This window comes from Lepus europaeus, chromosome 12 (genome assembly GCF_033115175.1).
Source record: "Lepus europaeus isolate LE1 chromosome 12, mLepTim1.pri, whole genome shotgun sequence".
In the NCBI taxonomy this organism is placed as follows: Eukaryota; Metazoa; Chordata; class Mammalia; order Lagomorpha; family Leporidae; genus Lepus; species Lepus europaeus.
In genome coordinates this window covers 869,968-880,972 of record NC_084838.1, presented here as the reverse complement: position 1 = coordinate 880,972, position 11,005 = coordinate 869,968, and the positions used below count along the sequence as shown (strand labels likewise).

At 72.1% G+C, this 11,005-nt stretch overlaps 2 protein-coding genes across 3 annotated transcripts; one reads left to right on the top strand and one right to left on the bottom strand.

Moving 5' to 3' along the window:
* Window positions 1-2,319: 2,319 nt before the first annotated feature.
* FBXW5 (F-box and WD repeat domain containing 5) lies at window positions 2,320-5,754 on the bottom strand. 2 transcript variants are annotated; one of them, XM_062207229.1, is made up of 9 exons: window positions 5,692-5,754; window positions 5,271-5,486; window positions 5,027-5,184; window positions 4,590-4,764; window positions 4,356-4,504; window positions 3,695-4,103; window positions 3,449-3,596; window positions 3,171-3,383; window positions 2,320-2,965 (listed from the first exon to the last, which is right to left on the bottom strand). In XM_062207229.1, exons 2-9 carry the CDS (start codon window positions 5,461-5,463, stop codon window positions 2,722-2,724), a joined length of 1,689 nt encoding a protein of 562 aa, XP_062063213.1. In that variant the 5' UTR covers window positions 5,464-5,486; window positions 5,692-5,754; the 3' UTR covers window positions 2,320-2,721. The 2 variants fall into 2 exon arrangements, with proteins under 2 accessions (XP_062063213.1, XP_062063214.1); XM_062207230.1 differs by lacking the exon at window positions 5,692-5,754 and having other exon boundaries at window positions 5,299-5,320.
* Window positions 5,755-5,827: 73 nt separating this feature from the next.
* Window positions 5,828-7,599, top strand: C8G (complement C8 gamma chain). The gene is made up of 7 exons (XM_062207231.1): window positions 5,828-6,419; window positions 6,511-6,647; window positions 6,729-6,799; window positions 6,979-7,086; window positions 7,185-7,286; window positions 7,352-7,390; window positions 7,464-7,599. The coding sequence occupies exons 1-7, from the start codon at window positions 6,282-6,284 to the stop codon at window positions 7,475-7,477; spliced, it is 609 nt and encodes a 202-aa protein (XP_062063215.1). The 5' UTR covers window positions 5,828-6,281; the 3' UTR covers window positions 7,478-7,599.
* Window positions 7,600-11,005: the final 3,406 nt, after the last annotated feature.

Sequence of the window (11,005 nt, the reverse complement as noted above, 5' to 3'; positions counted from 1 at the left end):
CCAGGCGGCCCAGCACTGTCCCCATGTCCCCTCCTCTGGGGCGTTCCGGGCGAGGTCACAGGTGTGCCGCCCCTGCAGGCCCACAGCTGACTGCGGGAGGGCTGAGGTGTGCCTGCAGCCTGGGGTGGGGCCGTCCTCCCTCGCTCCGCCCGGCCGCCCTGTCCGTGCTCTCTGCAGCTCTGAGGCGACTGACTCTGGGATTTAGGTTCCTGTTTCTAGCTGGGGGGGTTGGTTTTTTTATTTATTTCAAAGACCGAGGTTTCCCATTTTCACTTCCTGAATGCCCTGGTCTGGGGGGGGGGCCAGGGACCCTCGGAGGCCCATGTTGGCAGGAAGCTGGAATCAGACGGGAGGCACAGCCAGACTCGAACCCAGGACCTCTGGCTGCGGGACGTGGGTGTCTGTGGACACTAACCACGGCGGCAGTGCCGCCGTGCGCTGGCCCTCCCCCCACTGCCGCGGCACACGCCTGCTCCGTGTGCCAGCTGCCGGGGAGTTGGGAGGCCCCGGGGCCAGCTCGCTCCGGCCTCGGCTGTGTCTCCACCTGTGGTGTTGATGATGGACTGGGATCTGAGGACTGCTGTGGAGGTCGGCTCCCGCCCCGCCCCAGGACGGCACGGCTGCCCCTGGCCGGCCCCTCCTGGGGGTGGTTTTGCTCTGCCTGTGTGGGCCCCCGTGTTCCACACCCCGTCATCCCTGTTGTCGCGTGTGAGCTGGGAGAGCCCGTGTGCTGGTTCACGCCCCAGCAGGGAGTTGCAGGCTGGACCAGCGGCACAGCCAAGGCAGAAGCCCAAGCCCGTGGACACCGGCCGCTGGGCCGAGCGCCCGCCCCTCGTGTCTGGCGTCGGTGGTCCGCGACCGAATGCTGGCCGCCTCCCGGTGCTGGAGCAGCGCCTGCTGGCCGAGCACTGTGCTGGCTGTTGCCGCCACTGCTCAGGTGCTCGGAGACACCCCCCCCCCCCCGCCCAGCGCCGCCTCTGACAGGGGTGTGGCTTCGCCAGGGCAGCTGAGATCTGTGTCTGAAATGCAGAGTTCGGGAGAAAAAGGTGGAGGGAGCTTCATCTGCTCGATGGCCAGGCAGAGCCAGGAGCCCGGAACTCCGTCTGGGCCCCCCTGTGGGCTCTGGAGCCCAGGCGTGTTAGCAGGGAGCTGGGCGCGCAGTGGAGACACCAGGACTTGAACCGGCGCCTGTGCGGGCAGACTGCTCTCCTGAACTGTGACATCAGGGAGACGGAAAAAGAAAAGCTGGACGGAGGGAGAGCAGGGGGCTGGAGGAAGGTCAGGAAGGACCGCAGCTCGGTTCTGTGCCGGCTGGGCACTGGCTGCCGGCAGCCGTCCCTGGGGCGCTCACGCCAGCGGCAGCCGTGTGCTGAGCTGACCGAGGCGGGCAGAGTGGGAGAGCGCGCGTGACGGTCACTCCCAGGCGCTGGCAGCGGGGCCTCAGCCGCAGACCAGGAACGGCAGGCCGGCCAAGCGTGGCCGAGGCCGTGGCTGGACAGTGTCCGTGACCAAGGGCCTGGGGAAAGCAGATCTCAGCGCTGAGCTGGGATTCTGACAGCTGTCAGTCTGAGTAGGAGCCTTCGGGGGCTCCCTGGCTACACAGAACTGGGGGGGCAGGGCTCCAGCCCTGGCTGCTCCACTTCCGTTCCCGCTCTGCCTGGGAGAGCAGTGGGAGATGGCCCGAGTGCACTCACCCCGGAGACCTGGAAGAAGCTCCTGGCTCCCGCCTGCCTGGCCCAGCCCTGACCACGTGGTGTCTGGGGAGTCAGTCTCTGTCCACTGGTTCACTCCCCAATGACCACGATGGCCAGGCCTGAGCCAGGACACAGCCTGCAGCCAGCTTGTTCCCTGTCTCCCACGTGGGTGCACCCTGCACTGCTCTCCCAGGCCATGGAGGCCCCTGGGGACCCTGGGCATCTGCACAGCGCTCGAGCCCCTCACAGACCTGTCCCCAGCAAGGCCCGGCCCAGGATGGAGGTGCCCGCGGCATGGGGAACAGTTAGGTCCCCTGTGCAGGCAGGGCACACACAGTGTCCACGGCTTCCCCCCAAGCCCAGCGCCCTCTCCCACCCTCCCCGTCACTACCGCCAGCGGGGAGCCCCACGGTGAGGGGGGGAGGCCAGGCAGGGTCCAGCTGAGCAGCCTCTCCCCCGCCCCGCCCTCCTCCCACCCACGGTAAGACTCGCCCAGAACGCAGCTGTCACACCAGAGCTGCCTGGACGCCCTCGGGCACAGGCCTCCTGGGTGCCAAGGAGGCAGGAGGCTGGGGACACGGCCCGGGCTGCCCCTCGCTGCACAGAGGTGGACGTCGGTGGGCTGTTGCCAACTGTTTATTCCGAGCCCTGGGCCAGTGGCCAGTGGCCAGTGGCCAGGCCCCCAGCACCGCCGGTACAAACCAAGTCACCAGGGCGGGAGCCTGGCCTGCTGGGCCGAGGCGTGAGGACTGTCCTGAGTGGCCGGGCTTGGGGCCGTGTGCACCTGCAGCCCGGGGAAGGGAGTGGGTGAGGAGTGAGGCCTCCAGTGTCCTGTGCACGCCATGCTGGCCCCGCGGCCAGTGTGGGGCCGGGGCGTGGAGCGCGGGCCATGTGAGGCTGTGCGTGTGCGTGGGGGGGCCGGGCCGACCCCCTCCTGAGGATCCCTGCTACAAGCGAAGCCACCCCACACAGGGGAGCCACCCACGGGGCCTCGGCAGTGTCCCCGCGGCTCCAGCCAGGTCGGCCCTCAGCGCCTGTGGCAGCCGAACCAGGAGAAGAAGGGGCGGGGGCGCAGGCGCGGGGCCTGCAGGAGGCGGACGGTGCGCGGCGAGCGCCAGGCCTTGATGGTGGCGTCGTCGCTGGCGGTCAGCAACAGCTCCTGCTCCCGAGGGCTGAAGACCACCGAGTTGACCACGTCCTCGTGCCGCAGCTTGGCCAGGCAGATGTTGTAGTGCCGGTCCCAGATGTAGCCGTGCCGGTCCTCGGCCCCGCTGTGGGCCCGCACGGGCATGAGGCCGCCACCCGCCCCTGACCCCACCTCGCCCCACGGAGGCAGGGGGCCCCAGGTTCCGCCCCGCCCCGGTCCCACACCTGGCCCCGCATGCCCCCCCCTCCGACCCCGCCCCGCCCCTGACCTCACCTCGCCCCGGCCCCGCCCCACGGAGGCCGGGCCCCCAGCCCCGCCCCGGCGCGCACCTGGCCACGAAGTCCCGGCTGACGTCCAGGAAGATGAAGAAGCACTCGTCGTTGGGCGTGTAGGCGCGGTGTGCGCGCAGCGCCCGCTTCACCTCCCGCATGGTCTTGAGGTCGAACACCAGCAGGTCGATCTCCTCGGCGATGGGGGGCGGCTGCATGGGGTCGGCCACCACCGAGCCGCGGGGCCACGCGCGGCTGTTGACGTACAGGTACCTGGGGAGGGGGGGCGCTCAGCGCGGGGCCGCGGGCACGCGCCCCCCACGCCGGCCGGGGCGCACCTGTTGTCGGGGGACAGGCCCATGCCGATGATGTGTCCGTGCACGTCGATGACGTGGTCCAGCGCGTCGAAAAAGGCGTCGGAGCCGCGGCCCTCGCCCAGCACGGGGCCGGCCGTGGTCATCTGGTGCGGCAGGATCTGCTTGATGCCTGCGGGGGCCGGCGTGAGCGGCTGCAGGCCCCAGCCCTCGGCCCACGCGGGGCTCCCGCTAGCCCGTGGACCCCGCCCTGCCCGCCCCGCCCGTTACCGATCTGGTGCGGCGAGTAGGTGAGGCAGCCCGTGGTGAAGATGAGGTACTTGTTCCTGGCGTCGGCGGGGGCCAGCTCGGGGGGCTTGGTGTGGCCCTGGGCCAGCAGCTCGGCCACCCGCGTCTCCAGCACGCGCTCGGACAGCTGCGCCTGCGTGTCCGGGAAGCGGCGCGAGCCCCTGGGGCGGGGCGGGGCGGGGGCCGGGCCGGGCCCGTCCGAGTCGCTGTCGGAGTCGCCGCCCAGGTCGAAGACGCGGCAGGGCGCGGCCGGGCCGCCGGCGTCCAGCAGCAGGTCGGGGCTGTCGAAGCGGCTGCAGTCGGCCACCATGACGGTGCGGATGGTGCTGGCGTTGAGGTTCTGGATCTTGAAGAGCCGCTTCACCACGTTCACGTTCTCCGACTCCACGTCCTGGGCGGGCGAGCGTGGGCACGGGGCGGGGTGGGGGCGGGGCTGGGCGCGGGGCGGGGCCGGGGTGGGGGGGGCCGGGATGGGGGCGAGGGCATGGGGCGGGGGTGGGGGGCGGAGCCGCGGGCGGGGCGAGGGATAGGGGGCGGGCCGGGGGCACGGGGCGGGGTGGGGGGCAGAGCTGGGGGACATGGGGTGGGGGCGGAGCCGCGGGGCGGGGCAGCCCCCCAGCCCCCAGCCCCCGCGAGCCCGCACCTGGAAGGCGTGGTTGAGCCAGAGCACGGAGCAGGAGGTGATGTCGCCGATGCGGTGCAGGTTTCCGGAGATGAGGCTGGTGCCCGTGAGCCAGCAGCCGAACACGTCGTAGGGCTTGTTGCGCACGCGGGACAGCAGGGCGAAGGTGTCTGCGGGGAGGCGGGCGGCGGGGCTGGGAGCGGGCTGGGCGGGCGCCGGGAGTGGGGCGGTGGGCAGCAGGGCGCCCCGGCTCACCTAGGCTAATGACGGCGATCTCGCCCGAGGAGGAGTTGTGCGGCCCCAGGAAGACGCCCGAGGCCAGCAGCAGCGAGTCGTCCTGGTTGAACTGGGAGAACTGGGTGTAGCTCCAGTTGTAGGGCCGCATGTCCGCACTGTGCAGCAGCGAGATGGCCAGGCCATTGCTCCAGATCTGCGGGCGAGCGGCGTGGGCGTGGGCGTGGGCGTGGGCCCGGCCGCGGCCGTGCCGGCCCCGCCCCGGCCCCGCCCCGGCCCCGCCCCGGCCCCGGCCTGCCCGCCCCGGCCCCGCCCCGGCCCCGGCCTGCCGCCCCGGCCCCGCCCCAGCCCCGGCCTGCCCGCCCCGGCCCCGGTCCGGCCCCGGCCTGCCGCCCCGGCCCCGCCCCGGCCCCGGCCTGCCCGCCCCGGCCCCGCCCCGGCCCCGGCCCGCCGCCCACCTTCACGGTGCAGTCCTTGGAGCAGGAGGCGAACTGGCCGCCCGAGTGCGCGAAGCTCAGGTGCAGCACCTGGTCCGTGTGCTCCCGCAGCGTCTGCACCTCCACGCACGGCACCGCGTCGTACAGCCGCTGGAACTCCTCGTACCACGACGTGGCCGCTGTGGGCAGGGCCGGGGGACGGTGACCCGGCGCCGCGCGGCCCCGCTGGGCGCCCCGCCCCGCCCCGCCGCCCGCGCCCGCGGACCTGGGTGCCGCGGCACGTCGCGGGCCACCTGGTAGTAGCGGTAGAACTGCTCCCGCCACAGGAACTCGTCGCGGGCCACGGCCCGCCACTGGCGGCACACCAGCCCCGCGGCCAGGACGTCGGCCGGGCCCAGGCTCAGGAAGATCTGGAAGACCAGGCTGTCGGGGAGCAGCGGCGCGCCCGCCTCCTCCATGGCCACATCCTGCCCCGGCGGCCCTGCAACGCAGCGGGGCCGCGCTCAGCCCGGGGAGCCGGCCCGGCCCGGCCCGCTCCTCCGCCCGACGGCGCGGACCCGGCCGGACAAGGCCCGGCGCCGCCGGACACGGCTGGCGGGGCGCGGCAGGGCCCGGACACGGCCGGACACGGCCGGACACGGCCCGCGGCGGTCGGGGAAGGCGGGGAGGCCCGAGGCGGCACTCACCGCGGCCGCCCCCGCCTGGCTCCGCCGCCCCCGCGTCGGCACCGCGACCCGCTCCGGCCGCCGCCCCGCGTCTCTACGGTCGAGCCCGCCAGGCCTGACGCCTCGATCGTCGAGGCATCGATGGCGCGGAGGGCGGAGCGGCGGAGCGGCGCTGTTTGCGGGCTCCTCCGGAACAGCGCCCCTGGCGGCCGGGAGGGCGATGGCCGTGCAAAGGGGGGCGTCTCCGGGACCGTGGGTTCGAGACCCAACCCGGCCGCACCGCTGTGGGCCCTTGAGCAGGTGGCTCCGCCAGTCCAGCGCTCTTGGCCGTGGGGAGGACGAGCTCTGAGCGACTTACGGGAGTTAGACGTGCAAAGCGCCCAGCGCTGCCAGGAGTCTGAGGTCAGCTCGGACTTTGTACCCAGGGCCCTGGCCGGCAGAGAGGTCGGGGCTGGGTGACCCTGGCCCCGGGGCAGGGGCCAGGCTGGAGGACAGAGGTGGACTTCCTGGGTTGGGCTCCCAGGCCGTGGACAGCGGACTCTGACCCCGGGGCCCGGGGGGTGCTGTCCTCCGCCTCCCCCAGTATTGTCCCCGGCGTTGTGGCCGCCGGCATGGTGCTTCGCGGGCGCGTGGCCCTCCTGGCCGTGCTGTTGGCTGCTGGCTCTCTGGGCCGCTGGGCACAGAAGCCCCGCGGGGCCCCATCTGCCATCAGCGCCATCCAGCCCAAGGCCAGCTTTGACGCTCAGCAGGTAGGGGGGGCGGCCGGGGGAGGGCGGCGGGGACCTGGCCCCCCGCTCGGTGCCCTGCAGCCCCTCCCGTACCCCGCTCCCCCTCGCCCAGTTTGCAGGAACATGGCTTCTGGCGGCAGTGGGCTCGGCCTGCCACTTCCTGCAGGAGCAGGGGCACCAGGCGGAGGCCACGGCGCTGCATGTGGCCCCCCAGGGCGCAGCCATGGCCGTCAGCACCTTCCGCAAGCTGTGAGTCCCAGCGGGGCCCCACCCCTCCCTGGACCCCAGCCTGCCCCCACCCCGGGCCCCTGGGCCACCCCGACCTCCCAGGGATGGGATCTGTTGGCAGGTGCGCCAGCTCTATGGAGCCACGGGGGCCCCTGGCCGCTTCCTGCTCCCAGGTGAGCCGGGGCCCGGGCTGGGGCGGGGGGGGCGGGGGTGCAGGGGCTGACGCGGCCACCTTGGCTCTGCCCAGCCCGGGGGCCCCTGGCCGCTTCCTGCTCCCAGGTGAGCCGGGGCCCGGGCTGAGGCGGGGGGGGCAGGGTGCAGGGGCTGACGCGGCCACCTTGGTTCTGCCCAGCCCGGGGGCCCCGGGGTGCCGTGCACGTGGTCGTGGCTGAGACAGACTACCACGGCTTTGCCGTCCTCTACCTGGAGCGGGCACGGCAGCTGTCGCTGAAGCTGTACGGTGCGTGGCGGTCAGCCCTGCGTGTGTACCCTGGGGAGGCCGTCCTGGGGGTGTGGGCGACCCCACGGACACGCAGCCCCCGCCCCCCCCCCCCCCAGTGCGCTCCCTGCCCGTGAGCGACTCCGTGCTGGACGCCTTCGAGCAGCGGGTGGCACAGGCCAACCTGACCCAGGACCAGGTCCTGTTCTTCCCCACATACGGTGAGTGCCCCCCGGCGCCCCTCCCCCCCCCGCACTCCACCACCTGACCCCAGCCTGGCCCCCAGGTTTCTGCGAGGCCGCGGACCAGTTCCACATCCTGGACGGTGAGTGGCGTTGGCCAGGTGGGCGGGTCGGCTGCCGGAGGAAGCTGAGCCTCCTCTCCTGTCCCTGCCACAGAGGTGAGGCGGTGAGGCCGGCGCCCAGGACCAGAGGCCCCTGGGCTCCCAAGGACGCCCTCCCCTTGGAAGCTGCCCCCACCCTGAAGCCTGCATGCCCGGGGGTGGCGCCGCCTTCTTAATAAACATGTGACTCAGCCCCTGCCTCCTCCGTGGCTCCCCTGGCAGGGGTGTGGGGGTGGGGGCTTGGTCCCCTGGACAGGGGTGTGGGGGTGGGGGCTTGGTCCTCTGGACAGGGGTGTGGGGGTAGGGGCTTGGTCCCCTGGACAGGGGTGTGGGGGTGGGGGCTTGGTCCTCTGGACAGGGATGTGGGGGTAGGGGCTTGGTCCCCTGGACAGGGGTGTGGGGGTGGGGGCTTGGTCCTCTGGACAGGGATGTGGGGGTAGGGGCTTGGTCCCCTTGGCGGGGCAGGACGGGGGTGTGGGGGTGTGGGCTTGGTCCCCTGGACAGGGGTGTGGGGGTGTGGGCTTGGTCCCCTGGACAGGAGTGTGGGGGTGTGGGCTTGGTCCCCTGGGCGGGGCAGGACAGGGGTGTGGGGGTGTGGGCTTGGTCCCCTGGACAGGGGTGTGGGGGTGTGGGCTTGGTCCCCTGGGCGGGGCAGGACGGGGGTGTGGGGGTGTGGGCTTGGTCCCCTGGACAGGGGTGTGGGGGTGTGGGCTTGGTCCCCTGGGCGGGGCAGGACGGGGGTGTGGGGGTGGGGGCTTGGTCCTCTGGACAGGGGTGTGGGGGTGTGGGCTTGGTCCCCTGGGCGGGGCAGGACGGGGGTGTGGGGGTGTGGGCTTGGTCCCCTGGACAGGGGTGTGGGGGTGTGGGCTTGGTCCCCTGGGCGGGGCAGGACGGGGGTGTGGGGGTGGGGGCTTGGTCCTCTGGACAGGGGTGTGGGGGTGTGGGCTTGGTCCCCTGGGCGGGGCAGGACGGGGGTGTGGGGGTGTGGGCTTGGTCCCCTGGACAGGGGTGTGGGGGTGTGGGCTTGGTCCCCTGGGCGGGGCAGGACGGGGGTGTGGGGGTGGGGGCTTGGTCCTCTGGACAGGGGTGTGGGGGTGTGGGCTTGGTCCCCTGGGCGGGGCAGGACGGGGGTGTGGGGGTGTGGGCTTGGTCCCCTGGACAGGGGTGTGGGGGTGTGGGCTTGGTCCCCTGGGTGGGGCAGGACGGGGGTGTGGGGGTGGGGGCTTGGTCCTCTGGACAGGGGTGTGGGGGTAGGTGTTGGGAGCCACTGTGCTGGGTTCCCTGTGTAGGCCTTTGTTTAGACTAACCTTCAACTGTGTTCCTGTAAGGAGGAGTCACTAGAAAAGTCCATGTGTACAGCTCACTGATGTGGTTAGCGCCTGGCCATCTGGCTTCAGTGCTCTCTTTCTTGTACCTTGATAAGCATGTCTGCTAGCTGTGAGACCTCGCTGTAACTCCCTTTCTCAAATTGATACTGATTCCTGTGAAATTATTCCTGTGAACTATGTTGTGAGATGACACCTGCTTGCCCTCGACTGTTACAGTCCTTGCCTTGTATTATATAAGCTGCCTCCTTCTCCAATACAGTGGGACCTTGATCAGAATACTGTCTTGGTCCCCCTTCTCGTGTCTGGTTTGTCTCTCCATTCAGGTCTGCCCTCCTCATGTCCTAGTTGATTACCTCACGGGCCGGGGCAGGTAGGGGCTTGGTCCTCTGGACAGGGGTGTGGGGGTGGGGGCTTGGTCCTCTGGACAGGGGTGTGGGGGTGGGGGCTTGGTCCCCTGGACAGGGGTGTGGGGGTGGGGGCTTGGTCCTCTGGACAGGGGTGTGGGGGTGGGGGCTTGGTCCCCTGGACAGGGGTGTGGGGGTAGGGGCTTGGTCCTCTGGACAGGGGTGTGGGGGTAGGGGCTTGGTCCCCTGGACAGGGGTGTGGGGGTAGGGGCTTGGTCCTCTGGACAGGGGTGTGGGGGTAGGGGCTTGGTCCCCTGGACAGGGGTGTGGGGGTAGGGGCTTGGTCCTCTGGACAGGGGTGTGGGGGTAGGGGCTTGGTCCCCTGGACAGGGGTATGGGGGTGGGGCTTGGTCCCCTGGACAGGGGTGTGGGGTGGGGGCTTGTTCCCCTGGGTGGGGCAGGACGGGGGTGTGGGGGTGTGGGCTTGGTCCCCTGGGCGGGGCAGGACGGGGGTGTGGGGGGTAGGGGCTTGGTCCTCTGGACAGGGGTGTGGGGGGTAGGGGCTTGGTTCCCTGGACAGGGGTGTGGGGGTGGGGGCTTGGTCCTCTGGACAGGGGTGTGGGGGTAGGGGCTTGGTCCCCTGGACAGGGGTGTGGGGGTGGGGCTTGGTCCCCTGGACAGGGGTGTGGGGGTGGGCTTGGTCCCCTGGACAGGGGTGTGGGGGTGGGGGCTTGGTCCCCTGGACAGGGGTGTGGGGGTAGGGGCTTGGTCCTCTGGACAGGGGTGTGGGGGTAGGGGCTTGGTCCTCTGGGCAGGGGTGTGGTGGTAGGGGCTTGGTCCCCTGGACAGGGGTATGGGGGTAGGGGCTTGGTCCCCTGGACAGGGGTATGGGGGTGGGCTTGGTCCCCTGGACAGGGGTGTGGGGGTGGGGGCTTGGTCCCCTGGGCGGGGCAGGACGGGACCCCGCGGACAGCTGGCAGGCTTCAGGAAGGCTGGGCACCGTGACCCCTTCCCCGTCCCTGGACTTGTGTCCACCACAGGGAGCCACCAGGCTGGGCTGCCTCTGGGAGACCATCCACTGGCCGGGGCGGCACCGGCCACCTGAGTGCCATGGCAGGCGGGGAGGGGCTGCAGCCAGGAGAGATGGGGGTCCCGCCCCCAGGCTGGGGAGCAGGCCGGCCTGTTCACAGCCAAGACCTGAGGCCTCCGGGCACTCGAGGCCCCCAGGAGCCACAGCCAGAGCTCAGCCCGGCCGCGACCGGCAAGGGAGGCGAGGTGTCTGCCCGGAGGGCGGCCTTGCCGGGGACGCCCACTGCCCAGCCCGCCTGCCTGCCCCCAGCGGGGGCCCTGAGTGTGGACAAAGTGGTCCCAAGGGGAAGGCTGGCAGGGGACGGCTCGCGGGCTGCCCCTCCCCCAGGCCTGCAGGCGTGAGAGCTGGCCCAACCCTGGCTTGGTCTGCTCCCCTGAGCCACGGCTGCTGTCCCTGGGGAACCTGGAAGGGCTGGGGACCGGGGATTGGAACCTGCGCCCTAGTGGCTCCGGTCTCAGCTACTGCCCCCCAGGTAGGCTGGGGTCCAGGGAGCCGAGGCGAGGCGGCTGTCACTTCCCTGCGCCCCCCTGGACTGCGCGCTCCCGGGGCGCGGCCCGGGTCACTCAGGTCCGGGACACCCCCACGGGTGCCAGGCCCCGCTCGACTCCAGGAGCGGTCAGGGTCGGCCCCGCCCCGCCCCGAGCAGGAAATACACCTGTGGGGCCCTGATTGGGCGGCGGGGGTCCCGTGCGCACATCCACCAATCGCGTTAGAGGTGGGCGGAGCCACTCGTAGCCGCTCTGGGCGCAGGGCGCTCCGGGAGGGGCGGGGCGGCGGGAGGCTCGCGGGCGCCCTGGGCAGCGGGTGTGGCGCTGTGGTGGGCGTCTGGGACGCC

Excerpts from the sequence above, each read along its gene's own strand:
- FBXW5 (XM_062207229.1), bottom strand. The coding sequence starts at position 5,463 with ATGGAGGAGGCGGGCGCGCCGCTGCTCCCCGACAGCCTGGTCTTCCAG. Across the intron at positions 4,505-4,589 it reads GATCGCCGTCATTAGCCTAG|ACACCTTCGCCCTGCTGTCC; the intron begins GTGAGCCGGGGC and ends GCCTCCCCGCAG. Across the intron at positions 2,966-3,170 it reads AGCCGGGACTTCGTGGCCAG|CGGGGCCGAGGACCGGCACG; the intron begins GTGCGCGCCGGG and ends GCGGGCCCACAG.
- C8G (XM_062207231.1), top strand. The coding sequence starts at position 6,282 with ATGGTGCTTCGCGGGCGCGTGGCCCTCCTGGCCGTGCTGTTGGCTGCT. Across the intron at positions 6,648-6,728 it reads GTCAGCACCTTCCGCAAGCT|GGATGGGATCTGTTGGCAGG; the intron begins GTGAGTCCCAGC and ends CCGACCTCCCAG. Across the intron at positions 6,800-6,978 it reads TGGCCGCTTCCTGCTCCCAG|CCCGGGGGCCCCGGGGTGCC; the intron begins GTGAGCCGGGGC and ends GGTTCTGCCCAG.